Source organism: Xenopus laevis, chromosome 1S (assembly GCF_017654675.1).
Source record: "Xenopus laevis strain J_2021 chromosome 1S, Xenopus_laevis_v10.1, whole genome shotgun sequence".
In the NCBI taxonomy this organism is placed as follows: Eukaryota; Metazoa; Chordata; class Amphibia; order Anura; family Pipidae; genus Xenopus; species Xenopus laevis.
The window spans coordinates 95085375-95110947 of record NC_054372.1 but is presented as its reverse complement, the minus strand read 5'-3'; the positions used below and the strand labels follow the sequence as shown (position 1 = coordinate 95110947).

At 36.1% G+C, this 25573-nt stretch overlaps 1 protein-coding gene across 1 annotated transcript; it reads left to right on the top strand.

Moving 5' to 3' along the window:
• Positions 1-303: 303 nt before the first annotated feature.
• Positions 304-18317, top strand: LOC108706888 (hematopoietic SH2 domain-containing protein). The gene is made up of 6 exons (XM_018243672.2): positions 304-405; positions 5407-5539; positions 12849-12938; positions 14847-15012; positions 15730-16017; positions 16664-18317. Exons 2-6 carry the CDS (start codon positions 5436-5438, stop codon positions 17087-17089), a joined length of 1074 nt encoding a protein of 357 aa, XP_018099161.1. The 5' UTR covers positions 304-405; positions 5407-5435; the 3' UTR covers positions 17090-18317.
• The last annotated feature ends 7256 nt before the right edge of the window (positions 18318-25573 follow it).

The following is a 25573-nucleotide window of genomic DNA, read 5'->3' as shown; positions in this document are numbered from 1 at the left end:
ATAAATGTTGGCTGTAAGGTAAACTTCCTCTTCCTGAACATTTTATAAGACTGGAAGCTGAGAAATTGCTTACAGAGTCATGTATGGATTTGTCGTATACAAACTGGAATTTTCATACAGGAAATTAAATAACTCTGCTTAGAAGTCACGTCACTGCAACCTTCATTCCAAGACTCCTGTTGAACTACTTTTCTGGCATGCAGTTTACCTTGTGAGTAAATAGCTTAGATCTGCCTAGGTGACTGACTTTGGAAGGACTCACCTACCCACCAGCTCCTCCTCTAAAGTGAGTCATATTACAAACAGAAACTAAAGAGGCGTGCAATTCTTGTCTTACACAGAGGAGAAAAGAAACCTGCCTTTGTAAACGGCACTGTGGCTGATGCAGGGCTCATTTGTCTTAAGGTATGGTCATTTCATGTTTTTCTTCTTAACGTTCAGTGAAGCTAAGCTTAGAGTAGATTCACTTTCATCCATGTACACTTATCGCTAGGGTCAAGTACAGACAAGTATAGGCAAAATATCTGTTATCCAGAAAAAGGGTTCCTATAGTTCCTTTTAATACAGCAATGCCAATTCCTTTAGTCTCCATAAACTAGTTTGTACTTAAGCTTTTTCACACATATGTTGATGAGAAAATAATCCTATTAGGTTTTTTAAACATGTAAAACAGACCCACATCTTTACAGCAGCTAAATTAATTATCGGCAGGTTGTGGAAATCTCTACTATTACCCATACAGCTACTCAAAAACAAGATAAACTTGATCCTAGTCAATGAGAAATTGACTTAATGATGAACAAACAAGATTTAAAAAAATATGGGACCCATGGATACAATACATTGCCCCCTCTGGTATAACCCGTGCCCTCCTCTCCAGTTAAATAAAGGGATATGGGAATAAGAGCAAAGCAGGATTACTACCTATGATCCCCACTCAATATAGTATACAGAATGGGTACTAATTTACATGCTCCCCAATGGAGACAATCACACCATGACCGCATACAAGGTTTATCCCTTTTAAGGGAACCCAATGACCCAGAGACAAACTAAAGGAGGCAACTCACTAAGTTGTTTGATGGTTTTGTTTTTATGGTTATTAAGTTTTGATTGTAAATTGTTCAATCAGAATTTGGAAATCCTTCTTTCTCGGGGTTCATAATCTCGATTGACTCCAGGACTTTGTTACTGAAAGCAATCCTGATGCCTTTGAATAATGAGATGAGGGACACAGTAAATGCCATAAGAAATGTAAACTTTATTGATGTTTTCATGAATAATCGTGTAAAACTACATTTTATTGTCTAATTTCACCATGTAACCTGACATATTTGATAAAAACTTTAAAACTAAAAAAAACCATGTAAAACAGTTTTGAGTACCCTTAAAGGAAAACTATACCCCCAAAAAATGTAGGTCTCTATTAAAAGATACTGAGTAAAACAGCTCATGTGTAAAACCCTGCTTCATGTAAATGAACCATTATCATAATAATATACATTTTTAGTAGTATGTGCCATTTGGTAATGATAAATAGAAAATTGCCATTTTAAAAAATAAGGGCCGCCCCCTGAGATTGTATGATTCACTGTTCACACATACAAACCACATGTAAGGTCACATGAGCCAATTAACAGACAGAGTTCTGCCTTTTGCTTCCTCACTTCTTCCTGTTACAGTTAGTGTTGAAGTATTTCTGGTCAGGTGATCTCTGAGGCAGCACAGACAGAGTCACGAAATGGTGGTTCAAGGCAAGAGATGTAAAAGGGCAATATTTATGTAAATATATATTCCAGTTTGGTAAGATTCTTTAATATGCCATTCAATTTGATATAAACCATCTGTTGCTTAAGTATTCATTTTGGGGGTATAGTTTTCCTTTAAGGCAGATGCTCAATAAATGCTCCTTATCTGGGGGGGGGGGGCACAGGTCTCAACCATTTCAGATAATGGACCATATACCTGTATTACATGGCAGGCTTTCTATTTAAATGAATGGACCTGATGCAGGAAATTTACTACAAAGAATCTGTCAATAGTGCAATGAGAGTCCTATTTAAAAATGAACTGAGACAACAAAACTACATGGTCTAAGAATCAATTCTAATACTAGAAGTATGTTTTTAGTCATACATTATGATAGAGCATGATTACATTATTTTGATTTGATTTTGGGATTTGTTCAGCTGAGACAAGATACCCAACAAATGCATCAATTCTTGGATATAAACTGCCAAATTATTTTTTTATTTAAAATCTTATTTAAAAGTTACATTTCAGAATATAGAATTAATTCTAAATTCTAAACCATGTTACAGTCCTTTCCCAATGGGCCAGCATAGGTACCCATTGAGGGTTGGACTGGGTTGGCGGGAAACCTGGAAAAACCACGGTGGACCTCACTGATCCAAGCCCACTTCCACTGGACTCTGGAAACCTTCTCCTCCTCCGATCATATCTGCTTGTTACACCACTGAATATGGCCCTCATGTAGGTGGCCAGATTGGGCAAAGATCTGCTTGTTTGCCAGCTAAACTCTAAAGGGAACAGCAACAATATGTATGAAATTAACTGATTAATCAATTAATCTAAGCTCCTTAGGATTTCATTTCACATAAAATGATATTATAAACAGTTTAAATTACAAATAAGGCACATCAGCATGGCATTAAATATTTGGGAGACTGTTTGTTAATATATTGCAATATATTTAAGCTGACCATCTACATTATATATATATATATATATATATATATATATATATATATATATATATATATATATATATATATATATATATATATATATATATATATATATATATATTCTGAACCATGTATTGCTGCAATATAGGGCTAATGTATAAATACATTACAATATACAAAGTGCAACATTTTGGACGCAATCAAGCAAGCACAGGCATTCAGGAAGCAGAAGGTGGCAGATCAGCATAGAAATGTCCCCATCTTCCATTAGCCCTATTCTCACTGTCTCAGTGTTCTTTCTCTATCCTGAGCAGAGATACAGGAACAATAAGATTATATATTACAGTATATAATATTGTTTCAATTCTACATGAAGTTATATTTTATTACACCATTTATTTGTTTAGTGGTTATATTTCTATTGTATTCCACTACTAATAATGTTCACAAACCAGGAATACCAGCGTTCCCAGAAATCTCTGTCTACATTATAATTAAGTTTCTGATTACTTTGGGGAATGTTGTGTACTAGCAACAGTAAGTGATTTGCTAGGTGAGGTAAAGCAAAGATATACAACAAAAAAAATAGTAGGAGTCATTTAGTTTACCACAGTTTAGGGCTCACAAATTTCCCTGCATGTGATGCACTGATGCAGGAAAACCAGGTGGTAGCTTCAGGTTTCCCACAGTAGCTTGCGTCAATAGGCACATCGCAGATATACCAAAACAATCAGGCACACACGTAACGCTCAGAAACATTTACAGAACTCTTTGGAGAATACAGTGAGATTGGGATTCTGTGGGGTAAACGCTGTATATATATATATATATATATATATATATATATATATATATATATATATATATATATATATATATATATATATATATATACAGTATAACAGAACAAAATTGTGTAACTGGGGAACAATAGTCTAACCCAGTGGCTCAGGAGCAATATGTTGCTCACCAGCCCCTTGGACGTGACTTCCAGTGGCCTCAAAGCAGGTGCTTGTTTTTAAATTTCTGACTCGCCACCCCCAAGAACTTTTTGCATGGCTGTTAAGCTCCTAGACTTTCTTTACATTTGAATGTGGCTCATGGCTATAAAAGGTTGGTGACCCCTAGTTTAGGCCATTCAAAAACTCAGATTGACAGCCATGTCACAAGTCATGTCACAAGTTAATGAAAGATAACCAGCCTATGCCCTACGTTTTCCCCTAATTTCTTAACCCTTCTCCCCCAAGGTATTGTTCAGTCTTCTACATCCCTAACCTGCTGACTCATTTTCAACTATCTCAAATCCATTTACCGTGTACATTGACCACCCTGAGCATGTTAAATCATAGCCAAAGAAACATTATTTTACCTAGTTGCTCCCATACTCTTTGTATACTTTCTTTACTCCTGAATAAAGATGAAAGCAACATTTTATACTTAAAACATTTAAATATAAAATGTTACTGAAATACAGCTCCTAGGTTGAAAAGTGTGCTTCAGCTCTAGTATTTATTTACATGAACTATGTGGTTTGCATTTACCTATTGTTTTCTTTAGCTCAGGACTGTTCCCTATTAAATATTGACTTCACCTGTACCTGTGAATATAGGTGTGTATAGGGCTACAAGATGCCTGCAGGCATGAAAGCACTCTTCTTCATATACAGCAGATGAGATTTTCAGTTATATGATATGACTATACAGAAATTACTCAAGCATTTACGGCTGTTGTAGAATAATAATTTCATAATCAGATACAAGATGTCGAGACACTGGGAAACCAACGATCTCTGGCAGTCAGAGAATTGTTTTTACTTTTTGCTGTGTGTATAAGTCTGTAAATTCATTTTTTTTCAACGATTGACATTGAAACTATAGGTAACTTACAGTGTATATATTAAATGAGAATTAAAGCAATGATTGCCTTTGATGCAGCTTCTACAGACAATGTAGAATTCCTGCATCAGTGCGGATGCAAACAGGCATCCTTGATGCAATTGTGCTTCTCCTACCACAATTACATCTGAGTTTTCAAAAATGGACACAGCCAAATGCTGCACTAAAATTTTATCTAATAAGTCTGCCTGGTGTTATTTCCGGTGTTTGCCAAATAAGTGACGTCTGTGCCCGATTATTTAGGCACAACTGTGCTACGCCTATTGATGCAGTGGGTGAAGAAAACCCTGGTAAAGAAGTGGTGGTAGTTTTAGGGTTCGACAACATCAATACGCAGGGGATAAAAATGAGCCCTACATTTGTCACATACGTAGCCTTTCACCTACAAAGCAAAAATAATACAGTATATACAGGATATACACTGATTGGTATATAAAACAGGGTTCCCCATTCATTCCTAGTATTGACCCAAAAGCTTTCTTCATCTGGCATTGTCAATAAGACTAATGAATGAAAAGTGTGTTATTGGCTGCACATGGAGCACTGGCAGATGGACAAATGCTGAAGTGAAGTGAATGTTTTAGCACTGAGGTCAATCTACCACTACCCTGTTTACATCAGTTGGGGCACTGTTCATTTGCTAGTAGTAGGAGTGATGACAAATGGATTGGAGAGTGAGCTCCATGTCATGCCCTGACCATTCGTTTTCAGAGATAAATTCTATTCACTGGTAATAGTATCTGAAATTGAAAATTGAAGACAGTGCAATTTTTTAAGTCATGTAATTTTATTTTTTTTTCCAGCTTGTGAGTTGCTGAATGAATTTTGGTAAATGGAGGCGACACGACCATCTGCAAAATGGTTTACAGAAACACAATCAGACTGGTTTCTTCGAAATGGCATTCCTGAGTGGTTTCATGGCATCATTACAAGAAAGTAAGAGCTGTATATATATATATATATATATATAATATATATATATATATATATATATATATATATATATATATATATATATATATATAAATATATATATATATATATATAAATAAATATATATATATATATATATATATATATATATATATATATATATATATATATATATAGTAAGAGCAGTGGTTATATTATTATGGAAAGGGAAAGGGAAGACATAGTCTATTTACAAGTACAGATATGGGACCTGTTATCCAGAATGCTTGGCACCTGAAGTTTTCTGGATAAGAGATTTTTCCATAATTTAGATCTCCATACATACTACTAAAAAATAATATAAGCATTAATTAAACAAAATATGGATTCATTGTATTAAGTTTGGATCAAGTACAATGTACTTTCTTTTTATTGCTGGCAAAAAAAGGAAATCAGTTAAGGAAATTTCATTATTTGGGTCTATGGGAGATATTCTTCCCGTAATTTGGAGATTTCTATATAATGGGTTTCTGGATTTCAGATCCTTTACCTGTACTGATTTTTTAACTACCCTTTTTACAGACAGTAAAAAAACAGCATGTATATGATGGTCTTTCTTACACAGTACATTTGCATAAACTGAACAAAACCTTTAAAATTATTTTATTAATTTCAAGTATTAAGAAACTGTCATTTTAGGTGCAAAAGTGTGACCCTTAGTGCACATTCAGGGAGCACTTCTGTCCAGGTTTGGCTGCGCTCTGCACCTTGCTCTGACAGCAGGCAGCACCGCATTCACAAGGTGATTAGAAATGAAGTACAAGGTGCAAAGTGCAAAAACCTGGTGGATAGGGTAAATGTGTTTGAACCCTGCCTTCCATGTTGTAAATGAACCCTATAGGATTTTAAAATACAATAATAATTTATGAATTAACAAGTGGCGTAACTACCAGGGGTGTGGGAGTTTCTGCCCTGTCTCTGCGGAAAAAAAAGCTCAGTCACAAGGCAGGTAGAGGGGAAGTGGGGGTGTGGGAGTGTGTGTGTGATCACCTGCTGCCAGTAACACACGTAAACAAAGCAGTACCCTCCCTCCTCCTGGGAGCTGGAGTACCCAATACATATATCACGGTGAGTCAAACATAAATTAGTTAACGCCTCTAACCAAAGCGATGATGTAACAACACAATTAACATTTATGAGGTAATTGTGATAGAAGTAATGAGCGCAGTTGCTATGCTGTGCAGCTGTCCAGCTCTTGTGGTAAAATACCCACAATCCTCTGTCAGCCCCAGCAAGACAATAGGAAAATCTTTGTCATCTGGTTTGAGGCAGGGAGTCTGTTACCTCAGAAACACATACAAACATCACTGGTGTCACTTTATTTGGCATACAGGATGTTTACATTAAACCAGATGTCCTATCTACGCTTATTGACATGAAAACAAAGATTTTATCTAAGTTTATTGACATTATTTCATGGACTTCACCTCAAAACCCATTCAATACATACTTCTGAGATTCCTATTGCACCTGCTGCGCAACATGTTGCCCCTTCCAATATAATAATATATGTTCATGTGGAAAATCACAAATATAACCTCCGCAATATAACTCTTACAGTCACACTGGCAAATACAATAGCTAGTCAGACTTCCTTGTTTTTACGGCATCCCTGGCGTGCAAAAGCTGATGGACAGAGCATCAGCTCTGTCTGTCCATCATATGCTATCTGTGTGTATGGCTCTTGGGCCGATACAATTGTAGAAAGTAAACTTTTTTTTTGTTCTACTGTCACATAACAGTTTGCTATTCCTTGATGGCAGATTCCATTTTTATGCATCATCATTAGGGATGTAGCGAACTGCCGATTTGGTGTTCGCGAACGCCGTTCGCGAACACCGGCAAAAAATGCGAACGTTCGCGAACAGTTTGCGAACTTCGAACACCGCTAAAATCGTTCGATTCGAACGATCGAAGGATTTTAATCGTTCGATCGAAGGATTTTCATTCGAATCGAACGATCGAAGCCATTCGATCGAATGCTTTTCATTGGATCGAATGCTTACAATCGTTCGAACGAATGGAAATCGTTCGATTTTTAGCGGTCGAAGGAATTCGAATGGTCGAATGGTCGAACGATCGAACGCGAACTCAAACTGCGAACGTTCCCAAACGTTCGCGAACATTCGGCGGACGCGAACGGTCGAAGTTCGCGCGAACTAGTTCGCGGGCGAACAGTTCGCTACATCCTTAATCATCATTTTTGTTAAAAGGATGTGACAAAATCACCCTGAGGTCCAGCTTTGCAAGATTCTATCAAACTCAATAAAGGAAATGTTACTAAATTCGCATTGAGGACAAATATGAGAATAAAAATGCGCACGTTGCAATGTAATATTATTCACTAGGCTTTTATTTCTTTGCTAATTTTAATTGCACATTGTGAACCTTTAACACCTGGTTGAAGGTGGTGTAAACTTCTGGAGCAATGTAACACATTGTTCATTAAGAAGTTTTATTACATACACTGCGCACTATTGCAAACTATAAAATTTAGTATCACTATCCTACTGTCACTTGAGGGGCCAAGTGCTTGCAAAGGCAAAATTGCGAAACATTTATCTGTGAGTGATTTGCGAATGATGTTTGCGTTAGCGACCAATATTACATTCCTCAAGATCATTTAAAGGGAAAATGAACATTTAATATAAGCTTCAGCATACTCAAATAAGAAACTTTGTAAATACAATCAATTAAAAATTCTGTACTGTTTCTGAAATAATCAAGTTTATATTCACTATCCCTCTCTCAGCAACTGTTTCTCTTCATTCTCTCTTCATGCAGGAGTTGGGTGTCAGATAATCATTGACAGATAGATCAAATATATCTTATAAGGGGGCTCCTTTTGCCTCACTCTATTAAAATCACCAGAAATCCTGTCTCTCCATGCAGGATTTGTGCAAAAGGCAGTTATTTTGTTAGATTTTGTTTGTACTGAATCAGTTATTTGAATGAGCTCCAATACATCTGCTAGGAAAGGAAACCCCCTATAAGATATATTGGATCTAACTGTCAATGAATATCTGACACCCAACTGCTGCAAGAAGATAGAATAAAGAGAAACAGATGCTGAGAGAGGGATAGTGAAGATACACTTGATTATTTTGGAAATTATGCAAAATATGTAATTGATTGTATTTATAAAGTTTCTTATCTTAGTATGCTGAAGCTTATATTAAATTTACATTTTAGCGATAGTTCCCCTTTAAGTTAATAATGTCTAGGATGGTCACCATTCCACTTTTTAACTTGACAGTGTGGTCAAGGTTCTTGTTCTAAGCAGAGCACAGAGCACTCCCCAAAAAGTGTGATTGCTGATCACTACACTTCCAGATATTGTTTCACTGCAAGAGCTCTTATATCATGCAATAGTATAGGTGCAGTACAATTACATAGCAACGAAACAATAATTAGCTCTGATTGCTTACCTGCTATAATGGTGGCACAGGAAAAACATCTCTGAGCCTGCATGCATAGGCATAGAAACAATGATTAACCTTGACACAATTAAGGCTAATACGTGTTCTAGTCTTGTTTAAAATAATGATTACAATACTATGAATGCCTGCCTAGATCTTTGTTGGTACTATTATTAATACCCCAACCCCTCAAACACAGAGGGCCATTTATAAACAGCAGGCAAATTTGCATCTGGGCAGTTACCCATGTCAAACAATCAGATTGTTTTTAGTGTTCAGCCTAGCTGAAAACAGCTTATCACTGATTGGTTGCTATGGGTTACTGCCCAGGAGCAAATTTTTCCCAATGTTTATAAATGAGCCCAAGTTTGCCCAGGGTTAGTAGTCCATAGTAATCAATCAACAGGTAGCATTTGCTGGTCAGCTGTTTTATCTGTCAGGAGGTGAAGATTGCAGCCAGATAGGGTTGCCACCTGGCCGGTGTTTTACCGTCCTGACCGGTAAAAATGAGGGCTGATCCCAATGTTATTAATAGGGGAAAAGGATAAATATTTATGAAGGCCGGTATTTTGCCAGTGGCAACCCTACAGCCAGATCAGCCCTGGCAGATGTGCTTTGTGAGGCAACCTCAGGGACATAGGAAATCCAAATGCAGTTTGGGGAGATTAGTCACTTGCAATTGTCGCTGGGCGACTAATCTCCCCGTCTGTCACCACAGGGGCATGCTCTTGCACTTCTGTCCGGGTTTCCCCTATTAACTTACTAGTTTTCCTACTCAGTGTATAAAAGTTGTCATTTATGTAATTACCACTATGGCAGCATTTGTCAGTTGTCAGATAATAGGACTTAAAGGAAAACTATACCCCCCAAACAATGTAGGTCTCTATAGAAAGATATTGCATAAAACAGCTCATATGTAAAATCCTGCTTCATGTAAATAAACCATTTTCATAATAATATACTTTTCTAGTAGTATGTGCCATTGGGTAATCATAAATAGAAAATTGCTATTTTAAAAAATAAGGGCCGCCCCCTGGGATCGTAGGATTCACTGTACTCACAAAATACCAACAAACCATACATGGTAGGTCACATGAGCCAATTAACAGACAGAGTTGTGTCTTTTGCTTCCATACTTCTTCCTGTTACAGTTAGAGTTGAAGTATTTCTGGTCAGGTGATCTCTGAGACAGCACACAGACCATCACGAAATGGTGGCTCAAGGCAAGAGATGTAAAAGGGCAATATTTACTTAAATATATATTCCAGTTTGGTAAGATTCTTTAATATGCCACTTAATATGATATGAACTATCTGTTGCTTAAGTGTTCATTTTGGGGGTATAGTTTTCCTTTAAAAGCTAATCAGTGAACTGTCCATATTCTACATCCCAGTCTAAGGGGACAATTTATTACATTTGTATATTTTTCATTTTCCCTAATTGTATTGGTTAGAGCTAAAAATGGTATATTTTACAGATTACTCTAAACCCACAAAAAACTAATTTATCAAGTGTAAAATCCATGAAAAACACTAATACAAAACTTTGCCATCTAAAAGCTAGCAAGGTCATGTAGAAGTCAGTGGGAGCTGTCCTTTATCAGTTGTAAAATCTTTCTTTGCATTGTGGCTTTAGCAGGTTTCAGAATTTTTAACTCTTGTAGTCGAATGGAAATTCTTACACAAACAAGGTTTTCGTACTCTTTTTTTTCTTGTTTTTTCTCGCGTGTGCTTTTTATGTAAGGATCTAGTAATAATTACCTTGACATTTGTGTTTTTTTTAAAAGTACTTTTTTGTGGTTTCAATTTTGATAAATGGGCATTACCGTGTAATAGGAACCCAGAAAGTAAACTAGCTAATGACACATGGGGCATTTATTGAATGCTGGTTCCCCTTTCTGTGTGCCAGGGTTGTTCTGAGAAAGATTTGACAACGATGTTGCTCAGTGTGCTTTCTCATACAGCTCACAACCTGCTTAGTCCATGCAGGAGACGACACCAAGTGGGGCAGGTAGTAGGCTGGTCTTTGTGCAATGTGTGGATCAGAGGACTTTGTTCTTTGGTACATAAAGTAGCCCTTGCCATTGTATTAAAACTTACTAAAAAGACAGATCCCTAAAGTTTAGTTTTCATGTTACATATTTGTGACAGTACAGTGACACATTTACATGTAAAAGTGATGATTTATGAAGAGAACAAACTGCATGGAACAAATGTTTCATTTATGTGCTTCTGTATCTTGGTTTTACAGCTTTAACGGCTTGGCTGACTTTCATTTATAATCAACCCCAAGCATAGGTGCAGTTAAGTACATATACACAAAAATACGGAACTTCCTTGTGTAAATAGACTTTTTCTTTCATTTAATCTTCCCACTGTTCTTTTGTTTATTAAAGAGATGTGTTTATTTTAATGTTGTTATATGATATGTGTAATTTAGAAATGGGTTCACATTTACTTTCAAGAGGAACAGTATCTCCCCCTTTCGCAGACACAAGAAATTCAGAGAGAAGCCCTATGTGTGTTCATATCTCTGTTATATACATCAGCTCTGAACTCAACTGAAGTGTAGTGTAGTTTCATGGCCCAGAGTGGAAAAAAAACCCTTGTTTGCAGGGGGTGGCCTGTGTGGAGTCACATGGAGCAGATATCAGCGCAAAAAATGCATATACTTGCATTTGCACATTTGGGTGAACCAGGGGAGTGTCTCATGTAACTGGGAGTGGTCTAATTTGTCTCTTATTTGACAATTTCATATACTGTTGATAATTTGATATGCTGTTGTCTCATGTCCTACTTATGAATGACAGCAAATGTAATCTACAGCTTGGTCAGGCAGAGGATTTTTAAAGGAGAACTAAAGCTTAACCAAAGAAGCAGGGTAGAAATGTTATACATTATGTTTTGGGCTTCGCTTAGTTCTACTTTAAAGAAAAAGTCAATACCTTTGGCAGAGACATAATCACTTTCCCAGCATGGTATATAGAAGAAAAGTAAAAATCTAATATGTTAGAATGCTGTTACAAAGGGCTCTCAGGAAGTCTAGAGCTCAGAGATTAAGTCACTAAGTCACCTGGGGCAAGAATTTTTATTATATTAAAGGAGTCATCCACTCAAAAACTGTTATATTCATAGAATAAATAAATAAAGTCTAAAGAACTGGAATCTGAATCATTTTACATTTTTTTAAGAGTCTGTTGAAAATGTTTTACTGATATATATTGGAAAGTTGTTTAGAATTACAACTTAATTTATCTTAAACACAGTTTTTAGATGAAAGGCCACTTTAACCCCACATTCAGAAGAATGAGAAGGAACAGTTTACACTTGCTGACTAGGCTAGAAGATGATCCTTCCTAACAAACTTCTCCCCACTAAAAGTACCTAACCGTATGTCTTTCTGTACAAACCAAGTATACACAACAATTTCATACACAGACGTCTATAGAGATTATAGCAAAACAAAGGGATCAGTTGGCAACTGGTATGGGATCAATTGTCCAGAAAACCTTTATCCAGAAGTGTCTGAATTATGGAAGGGCAATCTTTCATAAACTCCATTACAATCAAATAATCCAGATTTATAAAAAGTAATTCCTTTTACTCTGTAATAAAACAGTAACTAATAAAACTAAGACATAATTAATCCTGATTGGAAGCAAAACCACCTTATTGGGTTTATTTAACATTTACGTAAATTTTCTAGCAGACTTAAAGGAACAGTAACACCAAAAAATAGATTTAACTAAATGACAATATAATGTACTGTTGCTCTGCACTGATATAATGGTCTTGCTTCAGAGAAACAACTGTAGTTTATATAAACTATATATATATATATTCTCTTTTATTTAGGGATGCAGAAGATTTACTAAAAGATAAGGTTCCTGGGTGCTTTCTCATAAGAGTTGGTGAAAGTCGAATTGGATACAGTTTGTCTTACAAGTAAGTTAAATGTTACATGCTTGTATGTCTTGTTTATATAGTACACTACAGTATCTATACAGTCTCCCTTGTGTGACAACCTCCATTACCCAAGATATCAGACTCAACTGATATTAACCTAACAATAAAAAGGCAATTAAAGCATCTACTAAAAACTGCAGACTCATATGAAGCTACTCAATGATAGGCAAAGGTAACTTAGAGCTAAGGGAGTTACCTAATGGTTCTCACAATATATGTGATATCATTTGTTAGAAGCATGACAGGAACTGTAGATCTGGGTCAGGCCTAGCAAAGCCACACTGGAAAACCATTTGCATTGCCATTTACTAAGTAACAAACAAGTTAAACACTAGTGACAATGTGTTAGAGGAACCATAACAAGTGTTGATCAATTGATCAGTTCTGACGATGTAACAAACAAACAGTAGTCCTGTTGTACATATCTTTAGGAACTATTAAGTGTTGTAAAAGATAATTGGACTAGCAGTTAGGCAGGTTAAAAAAGTTAAAAGGTTGAACTTGATGGACGTGTCCTTTTTTTTAACTTAACTTACTATGCTATTTAGACATGTTAGTAAAGTCAAACTTCTAGGCTTTTGTAAAAGTTTTGTGTATTTTGTGTAGAATTGTTATGCTTTTTTCTTCTAAAAGTGTGCAAGAAAAAGTTCAAATGTTGTCTTTTCGTCTCCCAGTCTGAAATGAAATTCTTGAAAAGACAAGAGGTTCACTTAAAAGACATGTAAACTCCCCAGTCCCCACACAAAAAAAAATCAGTGAACAACCTCTTTGAAATCTTTAGATAACTGCCACTCTGGTTGTTAAAAGTAAGGCTGCAGCATCCTTAATCACTTAGAAATCCTTATCCTCCTCTAACCAAACACGGCCCCCTCCCTCAGGAATTTGCTTTGGCTGTTGACTTATGAGCATGCTCAGTTCTTCTCAACTCCGATTACTAAACACATCATGCAGTCTAACAGCCAATGAAGAGATAGCATTGCTGGATCCCTTAGAAACTCTAGCAGTCTGATCCTATTTTTTCTTCTAACCACCTCTCCTGAGCTCATTCTGCGTTGCAGGAACTTTACAGCATGCATGTCCTGTTTGCAGATGTCAATGTTACTGATGATGTGTCAGAGGGAAAATGGCCTCCAGGTGAAAGCAGCTATTTTTTTTAGGAAAATGTGATGGCGCTGGCAAATGGAGGGGTATATGCAGTACAAATCATGTGGCTTGGGTTGGGAAGATATGTTCAACTTATATACATAGTAGGAAAATATAAGCTTTACATGTCCTTTAACAAGTTCTTAGGATGTCACGTAAAAAGCTTACTTACATTGGTTCGTTTACTAAATTACAAAGTGCTAAATGTTAGATTGAATGTTTTTCTCCAGAACTCTGTGTGATTTATCAGTGCAGGCACAAATTAGTGTGCACCTTGGTAATTCATGCACAAAGTGTTTTTTTTTAGTGCAAATATGTAATAAAAGACACTATGTTTGCCCAGGAGCAGTTACCCATAGCAACCAATAAGATGTTTGCTTTTTAAACAGGTGACCAGGTAATGCTACCTGCTGATTGGTTGCTATGGGTTACTGCTCCTGGGCAAATTTAGTGCCTTTTATTACATAACCCCCATAGTGTGTGAAAAAATACATGACCTGGGTGCTCAGTAGTAATGCTCTACCTACTGTATACATAAGCTTCATACTGTATGTAATGGAAGGCAATGATTTTTATAATTAGCATTTATGTGTGCACAACTTTGTGTCCAGTTTAGCACATGTAAATTAGCTTGAATGACTAAATAACTTTTTTTTACTTAATTGCTGCTTTTTAGTAACTGGCTAAATACATATTTATATTTTGTCATCTATGCACAACCACTTTTGTATATTCTTTTTTTAGACTGCCGGACCGCTGCAGACACTTTATGATTGATGTTCTAAGTGGTCAAAATTGTAATATGGCTGGAGATTTAAGAATTCACAGGACACTAGAAGATTTAGTAAAGTTTCATTCAGTGAATCCTATTTGTCCATACAACGAATTTTTAACAGAACCTTGCGGGCAGGTAAAGCTAAGATTAAAATATAGCAATAATCTTTGTTGTTTTGTAATTTTTGTTTTAACATGAAGTGATTACATCACAGATATTAAAACATATATAATGCTCAAAATATTCCCTTAGGATTTTGGGCAAAATAACTTTATGCATTGGCAAATAGTGGTAAGCAGGTCCTTGTGGGGTGTAAACTAGGGTAAAATGGCATATCAGTGATTATCTGGATCACCGCCACCCAACTCAACTTTTTACCATCAAAATTTGTGCAGGGTATTGGAGTAGTGTGATTCAAGAATTTCTATCTTGTGTTGTTGGTCTTCATCTTCCAGAATCCCTGACATAATTCAGTGCTGTCTGATTATGGTTACTGAACAATACCTAAAGGGCTACCAGTCAATGTTGACAGTACAATGTGCTGAAGAAAATGGGATTATTTAGTGCTTAAATAGGCCCGATTTGCACAATTATATGGCAATTTTCTAGATAATATTATGGTCACCTACTCCATAAAAAACAGTCCAAGTGCAATTTATCTTAATGTGACCATGGTGTTTCAAAACGACTTTGTCACTCTAAAAAGTGAATTATGAATCAGACTTGGAAGGCAAATAAAGCAACCTTGCAGTTCTTCATACAGTTCAACAAAATGTGATTGCTAGATATACAGTTTCCATATTCCCTCTTTCATACATTGCAAACATTTTATCCTGTTTCCTTTTGTCACAGAAAACAAACGCTACTGCCGATTATCAAGAATTGTTTGAGCACTATAGCAATCAGGTGGCAAACATAGAATCAGTTGCCAGTGATGAGAGATACATCCCTTTTCCAATATCTGAAGCAAAAGGGGCAGTGGAACCACCAGGAAATTCACCGGAGCCAGCATGCCCACCTGTACCACCCAGAAGATTAAAGGCTACAGGCAGCCTCCCAGAATTACCTCACCTACCATCTCCTATGATCCCAAGACTCTATCCTGCTCTACCTCAAGTAGAACCCATGCCACATGATTTTGTAAGTCTGCATTTATGGGTATATAAATATATATCTTTTGATGTTAAATAAGAACATTTCCTCCTTGAGAAGTACTGTGTTGCTTGGTAAAACTAGTAAGGTATGGGCTAAGGTTTTTAGTCTGAAAAAAAGCAAGCATTCATACAAACATGATCCCCTCACTGGGTGATCTAAAAGTGAATTCCCTCCTCACGTTCCCCTCACTTCTGCTCAGCTGCCGCGCCCTGCCAGGTAACAGCAAAAGGAGCTGAGAAGGAGGACTACTATACAATAGGCCCAGCAATCCAGGCCATCGTTTGTATGGTAGTTACACCACAGAGAAGTACAAATACATATGTATGGCTTTTTCATTAAACTTAAGATCCCCATACACACATCCAGCCCCTTTTTATCTACTTTTCCTTTGTTACAAACTATGCAGGGCTACTCTTTTCGTAGAGGGTCACAACCCTTGTCCTGCCCTCCCAGTTAGTGGGAATATGCAGATATTTATCCCATTACAAGACATTGTAGCTCTTGGTGTAGAAGACATGTCCAAATACAAAATCTAAAGCCATGCCCCTTGACCTTTACATAGGTCCCTCAAACATAAATTCTGGAATGTCTGAATATCACTGCCTAATAACAATTTTATATTTATGTACAGGTTCATGTGACACCAAGTCAGAATGGCCACAAACTTTTGAAGTCAGGCAGTGTGGATTCACTAGTTCTTCAAACCAGAAGACATGATTCAGCCACAGCCTACAATGGAGCAGATACATGTTTTGAACAGAACAAAAGCTGTGCAGTTGGTGGGGACCAACAAACCAACGCATTGCCTAAGCCATTCAAAGGTCGTCGTAATGTAATAAAAAAGGCAGTGGCACGGGTGACAGATGGACAGATTGCACAAGAAATCAAGTTACTGGAAAGTGCAGTGACAACACATATGAAAAATCTAAAAGATAATTTGGGATTCTCAGGGCCAACAGACCTGCAAAATGTGAACAAAAATATTAAGGAAAACTCAAAAAGTATCATTCCAGAGGAGTATAAAAAGCCTCCTCCTTTTGCTCCAGGATTTAACTGAAAAAAAGACTTTTACAATAGGTTTCAACAAGGTAAATAACACAGTTACACATTCACTTTATGTTACTGCCTAGTTAAAAATAATGAACATGCAACATTTCATAGACTTAGACTGATACTATATATATGTGTATGTATATATCAACTTTTACTGTCTTAGGTGCACTAATGTAAATAAATATATACACAGCATATAAGTGAGCCTACCCTTTATCTATTTAACCATTGTTGGAGCAGCACCATTATGACAATACAACAAATTTAGTCGTTTTTTATATCACATTCATACTTCCATGTCGTGGTTAAGCTTTCTTCAGTTCATATCAACAAAACTTTCAAGTTTCACCATTTGTTGGGTCCAGCCTAGTCTCTCCTTTTTTTTTGTCTCATTGTAGAACCCTATTAACGATTTACATTTTATGAATGGAATAAGTGTTTACAGAAAAATAAGTTTGGTCTTTCCTTCTAAGAGGACAAATACAGAGTTTTTATGATCATATGCTGGGCTAATTTAAATAATTTTACTACAATGACTAGAAATTGTGCCACTTTTAATATATCAGATCTTCTGTTTTAACCCTCTAATTGCCTTTACATTCTACTAAATTTAAATTTTCAATATGCGCACACCTAACTGAATCTCTGTACCAATAAATGGCACATATATCAGGAACATCTCGTGGAGAAAAGAAGAGAGTTGGCCTACATGACACAGAAAGTTAATATGGGGTATTGTGAACCAATGTTCCTTCTAATTCCTTTACAACTATGTGCACCGAAAAAATATTTAGTGCTAACATTTTAAACCTGTGTTGACATTTTTAAAAACTGTGTGCTCAGACCACCAAATGAAGTGTTTACACACAAAATTCTTTGTGCGCAGCACAATTTGTTGTGTGCACTGGCCCCAAAATTTGTGAGTTTGCGCATGTATGAGCGCATAGGTTAGAGATAACATTGTTGTGAACATAATCCCTGAGGTGTCCACTGAAATAGCTTTATTTAAGCACTGGCACAGTCACTGACTAAGATCTGCAGCTGTATAATCCATCCATCATGTCTTATGTCTGCATTGAAAGTTGGAGCTGGCAACCCTACTTACAGCATAAAACATTATTGTTAATATCAGAAATAAAATAAAAAATTAAGAGGCACGTAGCTACTCAAAAACAGGAGTAAAGCTCCCCATAGACGCGACGATTTTTCTTGCAGAATGACCGATTTTAGGGAAGCCCGACCGATCCTTCGAAATTATCGTGCGGTTAGTGGGATTCGAACGATCGTACATCTTACGATTTTTTGCCCGACATCTGTCAGGAAATTGATCGGCCAGGTCAAAAAATCTTTGTCGGTCCCAGTGCAATCTACCTATGTTTGCAGGGCCAAGCAGGCAGCTTCCCTTTGTTTTCCTGGCAAATTGGTCTTTTTAGTTGATGGTAAATTCGTATGATCGTACGATAGTTCTGAGAAGATCGTGGTCCCACGATCAGGATCTGATCTTTTAAAAATCTCAACATCTATGGCCAGCTTAAGTCTTATCTTACTGCCATACTAGTTCTAGATATAACATACACTGCATTAAGCCATTCTGCACTATATAATTCAAAATAACAGCTTTTTACACATTCCCATGATGTACCATATACCTGTAGATTAGTGAGGTGGGAAGGATGCAAAATAAGGGAAATAATTATTCTGGATTTTGATTTTTTTTTTGATTGATAATTTATTTACATATCAGCAAGCACAAACCTTCAGTCTGACTTTGTTCCTGCTTTTTGGAAGGCAGCCAATGATTAGTCCTAAATGTTTTAGTGAAATGAAGACTGTTAGCAGGACCCCCTTTACCGGCTAGGTCCAAAATAGCAGGTCCCTAATAACAGGCAGCGTCTAATTTGTCAGTAGTACAATTGTCAGTTATATATTTGGTCTGTGGCTGGTGTATAGACTGAATCACATCACAGTTACTGTATATAGACCTACAGGACATTTTAATGAAGTATGGAGTATTTCCACAGATAAAACCAGAGGTGAGAACAATAAAGGTATATGAGAGGATTATTTAAACTCAGTGTTTTTCTGCAGCATCTTCATGTACATATTTAGTAAGTTCTTCCAAGTTTGTTGACATTGGTCGACAACGGTGTGGGTCAAAGAAAAACAACAGACTATAAGATGAAAATATGATTTCATCTGTAAAGAATGTAAACCCAGAAGCATTAAATCCTGATATGGAAAGTGCTGTCAAAAAAAAAAAAGACATGAAGTAATAAATCTACTGTAGACATAATATAATATTTATATTATACTGGAAATTAAATATAAAGTTATTTAAATAGTCTAATAAGTAGATGCAGTCCTGCTTGACCATACTCTAGTGTAGTAGGTACTTGGAGCAGGATTTCTGAAGCCGATCCTTTAAATATAATCAGTTGTTAGGGGACTTCTAATAATTAAATAATTACATTTGTTATCATTTACTTTTATCATTTATTATAGATTATTTGGCAGTGGCACAGTTAAAAGTCAGTTCTCCCTGGTGCAAAATTGGTTTTCTTATGGTATTCTTTCCACCCATATACCTCTACACCTGCATGTGGTATGGTCCACTCAGTCACCCCTACAGATTATTTCTTCTTCTTTAAAGACAAAACTATTTATTTGCGTCCACTTTTAGAGCCAATTGCCTGTCTGCTATGCCTCTGTTAATAGGGCTGTATGATGACATAGTGAGACATGAGTGAAAGGTGGCTGCTGCTGGAATTTTTACTTTACAGTAAACAGAGCAGCATACCAATACTGAAAACAACTTTTTCCATACTTCAGAAATGGTGTAGCAGAAAGCAGGAAACAAAATTATCTAGATTGAATATGCACACGCATTTTATACTATACTGTAAAATCAGTCAGATATACAGTACTTCTATAACAGATGGAATCATTTCATATTGCACATTCTAGTGCAACACTGTTAATATTAATATAAGAGGGTTTTTGTAAAAGTCTGAAGTTTTCAAAATCATGTAATGGATTGATTCTAAGGAAGAATTAAGCTGTAACAATAATAAGCTAGGGCCTTTACACCTGCTGATATCTGGAGCTCTGACAATCATATGCTGGTCTCATAGTACCCAGGAAATCAATCCAGGACAATCACATGCTGGTTGTACATTAGGAAATTTCTAGATCTAACAGTTGTGCTGGGAAAACTGTACCTGAGGAAATCTGGAGCTCTAACAATCATGTGCTGGAAGTCTTCCAGTGACAATTTTCCATCATTATCTACATCAGCCTCATCAATCACCTTCTCACATACCAGGCAAACTTCCTCAGGGGTGAGCTCATTCTGAGTAAGTTTGTTAAGTGTCTTTTCTAGATCTGATTTGCATATGTAATCATCATTATTGAAATCTGAGGGAAATATAAATACAACTGGCCTCACCAGAACACTTTCTAAATAAACACTTGTTTTCTACCACAATCAACTAACACAAACGCATTCAATAATATTCTTAGCAGTCGTATTTCAAAATCCAGGAGTATGGATGCAGGAAGACCCAAAAATATTTTAAATAATAGTATATACAGTGGATAATAGAAACTCACCAAAGCAGTAGACAAGAGCATTGTTATAGGATTTAAACATGCATGGGATAGATAAATAAATAAATACGAGTAAATGATTGAGTTTTGCATCCAAGTTTGTAACTGAGAAAACTAGATGCAAATGCAATAATTATCCTTTGCATTACCTGTATGGTATTCTGCATATTTGACTACTGTGTACAATGCACAAGTTAGTATATAAAACATCATATTTATATTCATTTTTAAAGATTTAAGTCATTTTTTGTAATGTACTCATAGATTGCTACTGAAGGGCAATATGAGAGCTGAGTGTGTGAACCAAAGTTGAGCATATATTAAGTGTGAGTCTGCTACTCAGCTTAAACACTAAACAAAATAGAGCTAAAAATGCCATATATATATATATATAAATATATATATATATATATATATATATATATATATATTTTATATACTGAACTTATTGCACCAGCCTAACGATTTAGCTTCTCAGTAGCAGCCTTATATTGTTTTATATTTATTTTCTTTGTGTACTGTATTTGTGTTCTATATTTTGAGTCTGTCCCTAAGCTCAGTTAGTAACAGCAGCACAAAGCATGTGCAGTGAATCAGCAGAAAAGAAGAAGCTACTGGGGCATCTTTGGAGACAGATTTTTACTGCTAAAGGGCTGTGGTTGCCTTGGGCAGTATAGAAGCCCAAAACATAATGTGCAATATTTGTAACCTACTTCTTTAGTTTAAGCTTTAGTTTCCCTTTAAGGAGATGCAAAAACTGGTAGACCACAGCAACATCTATTTTCCTGTTGTCTGTCAGAACGCCACAATAAGATCTGCAGATGCAACCCAAATGACAAATACTGCCAAGGAAACATAACCTACCATATATTTTAAAAGCATAATAAGCGTTTAAATCTTTGGGTGCCATTTCATTTAGTACTGAAAACATTTCTAAGAGGTCATCCAATGTCATGTTCCCATCACCATCTCTGAAAAAACCTCAGCTATTCATTGGCGAAAAGGATTATCCTGCAGAAGAAGAGACTGCTGTCAGCTTTGGCAAATCATGAGAAACATCATTGATGCTACATTTTTTACAATCTCAAAAGTGTTTTTGTTATACTCAGTATTTTCAATTAAGGAAAACATTAAACAAAACATTACTTGTTCTTTTTAAAAATGTAAGAAAACATGTAAAGAATTCATTTTATTATTGATCATAGTTCAACATAAGAGTAACAGGTGAATTGGAGTGCAGATTAAGTCAAATAAAATGTAACTGAGAAGCCACTTTGACTTAAAAGGCAACTTTTAACTTCACCAAGTCATGCCAAGTAGATTATTTATGGAGCACCGGATTATAATGACATCTGGCAACCTTTGCTGTTATTGCTTATTAGGGATGCACCAAATCCACTATTTTGGATTCGGCCGAACCCCCGAATCCTTCACGAAAGATTCGGCTGAATACCGAGCCGAATCCTAACACTAATTTGCATATGCAAATTAGGGGTGGGAAGGGAAAGCATTTTTTACTTCCTTGTTTTGTGACAAAAAGTCATGCAATTTCCCTCCCTGCCCCTAATTTGCATATGCAAATTAGGATTCAGATTCGGTTCAGCCGGCCAGAAGGATTCGCCCGAATCCGAATCCTGCTGAATCCTGGCTGAATCCCGAACCGAATCCTGGATTCGGTGCATCCCTATTGCTTATTTCATGATTTACCTTAAACTCAGGCATGCTGCCGATGAGCTTGTAAGGGATATTCACATCTGGTTTATTTGTGTAGTCATCTGGAACAAGCTGTGGTGCCAAGTCCCGGTATCTGTTAAAAAGCCTTAAAATAAAAAAATAAATTTAGTAAATATGTTGATGTTATAAAACCTGTTTTTCTTGAACACTCTTTCCTCAGGCCCAAAACCATCACTGATGTAAGACATAAATATCCCACAAACAATAAAAGACTTTAACAGAGAGAGGTTTTTTGAATATTTATTTATACATGCTTATACATGTTTATTTGTTGATACCAAGGGGGTTATTTATTATGCTACGAATATCTGAAATTTTAATAATTCATGTTTTTTTTAAATAAAATGTAATTTTCTGAATTTATCAAAGCATGATGGTCTTAAAAATCCGATTTGCCGAAAAGTGGAAAAAATTTGTACTTTTTGGGATTTTTGCCCGACCCAATTTTTTCAGACTTTGTTAATGATAAATAAGATCCATTTGGGCAGTCGAAGTTGATCGGATTTTTATGTTAGAAATACTTTGAAAAATCCGGACCTTGATAAATAAGGTCCGGTGTATTATGTAGTGCAACCCATCTGATTATGAATGAGACAAACATTAAAGTTTAAATAGTAAAAATTGGTTGACGATGAACCCTTCTACCTCTATCAAGACAAGTATGTATCTTAAAGGAATAATAACCAGTTTGGCATAAATCCCCCTGAAAATAACTATATCTAGTTTTTTTTACAACTGTAAACAGACATATCTAATACCACAAATATACAATAATATTAATAATACAAAACATAGATGATCTTATGGGATCACAAATGGTTTCTCAGCACTGTATATCATTGGTAGAACTTTGACTTTATCATTACAAGTTGTACATTGTACTGTAAATGACAAAAGAGCAGTGCCACTGCCCTTTTGCAGAACCCAACAGCCTTGAGTCATATTTTACCCCAATCTACTATTGAGTGTAATTGAGTATAATGTTTCATATAATCCCCAGCCAACAAAACAACACAGGGTATCAATCTTGCCTTTATTACAAAAAAGCAAACAATATTGGTGGAGTCAGGATAACTACTCCAAATTCCATGTGGTTTTATGACTTCATCAGGAATTCTTTTTGAGATGCAAACAGAAAAGTTAAATTAAAAGCACTTGCGTGTTGGCACAGAAGGTTTTTATCACCTTTTGATCTTGTTAATAATAAGGATTTTACTAATCATTAGATACTTTTGTTTTGAATGCTGTCCCCTGAAAGCCTCCTTCAACAGTTTAAGGCTGTAAGAGGACTGTAGGTTGACCATTTCTAAGTTACATATTTAGTGCCCTTCCTTACTTTATTGTCATGGTTCCCAACTTATCTCTTTATTAAACTGAACATACTTATTGCAATAACATGATTGAGGTAAATGACACCTATATATATCATATACTGCAAACTTTCAAGTAAACAAATGAAGTGCAAAGTAGGTATGTTATACAATCTATTATACAATCTATTCATGCATTATTGTGTCTAAAATATGTGTTATAAATTAAAGGACAAGGAATGCTTATGACAGGGATGCCTCTTACAGAATGGGTTATTTGTTATGTAAGATACCTCCATTTGCCCTCATTTGCTTACTCCTTTTTGGTGACCCATTGTCCTTTCCTGTAAAACTGTACTGTCACCCCAAGAAGTACACAACTACAGCACCATGCTAGCAGATCAGGTACTACTGAGACTCTACTATCCTGAACCACCCCAAAAAGAATTACAGACAGGTCAGCAGAAATATGAGTCTTGGCAGGACCCAACATGCTAACATAGAGTTGTGCTCAGGTACAGAAATGTTACTGGGCAAGGTTATTTTTTTTTTAACAAAATTGAAGTGGCCCCCAAAAGGCCCTTGAGTGCCTATATGGTAAATACGGCCCCATGTGGAGATTCAGTTATAAAAAGGTTGTTGATACTTGCCCATATATTGATATAAAGAAATCTCTACTTGTGTAATCACTACCCTGTCAACATTTTTCAGGGAGAACAGTACATAAAGAGGAACATGGGGGGGGGGGGATTATAGTATACTAATTGATAGTAACAAATTAATTTTTTTTGCATCTGTTGACTAGGTAGTGTGTATATGTATATTACCTCTTCTATAATATATTCATCACTTAATATAAATATTACTCTGGCTTACCGGAGTATTTCTTTTCTTGTAAAGAAGGTACAATCCTACATTAAAAGAGATAAATATTATCACTTTTCTCTGTATTTTTGCCTTTGCTCCTCCCCACACACATATCACAAAGGCAATCATGGTAATAGATATATAAATAATAAAAGTTTGTTAATATGAACAGCCGCCAAAAGTTAGTTGACCATCTACCCTTGAGAAAGTTAAGGCTAAACGAGTATAGTCATAGGGTCAGGATGTTCAGCTATAAAAAGTACTGAACTAACTAAAAGGGCAGAAGAAAAACTCCTAGCTAAAACAAGAGCAAGTTTTGAAGAACTAAAACTGGAAAAAGCAAGGCTGCAAGACTGGAAAAGGCAGGCTCACTGAATTGGAAAATGCAATATAGCAGGACTGAAACAGATACAACTGCAGAGTCTAAACAGGTTGAATCATGGAACTAGAAAGTGCAAACTACAGTACTGTGTAAGGCTACATAACTGGAAATGTGGGTTCATAAGATTAGAATATGTACAGTATCGCCACTGAACTGGAAAAGGTAATACTTCAAGACTGAACAGACACAATATCAGGATCCGGACCGGTAAATTGCTTATTTAACTGGAACAGGTTACCTTGCAGGACTCCGCTAAACTAATAGAACCAGAATAGGTAAGCATTAGGTAAGGCTACAAGTTTAGAAAAGTTAGGGCCACAGGACCTGAAACAAGTAAAGCTAAATGACTGGAACAAATAAAGCTTTAGGAATGTAAAAAGTATGGCTCAAGAACTGTGTCAAGCAAAGCACCAGGGCTGTAACAGGAAAGAGTAAATGGCTTAACCAGGTAAAGTAAAAGAACCAGGACTAGAAGGACCACAGAACTAAAAGCAGTTAGGTCTCACAAGTGAATGAGGTAAGAACTTCAGAAATGTAATGGGTACCAGACATGAACAGGTAAGGAAGACCAAAAAACAATGTCACAGGA

Excerpts from the sequence above, each read along its gene's own strand:
- LOC108706888 (XM_018243672.2), top strand. The coding sequence starts at position 5,436 with ATGGAGGCGACACGACCATCTGCAAAATGGTTTACAGAAACACAATCA. Across the intron at positions 12,939-14,846 it reads GGATACAGTTTGTCTTACAA|ACTGCCGGACCGCTGCAGAC; the intron begins GTAAGTTAAATG and ends TTCTTTTTTTAG. Across the intron at positions 16,018-16,663 it reads AACCCATGCCACATGATTTT|GTTCATGTGACACCAAGTCA; the intron begins GTAAGTCTGCAT and ends ATTTATGTACAG.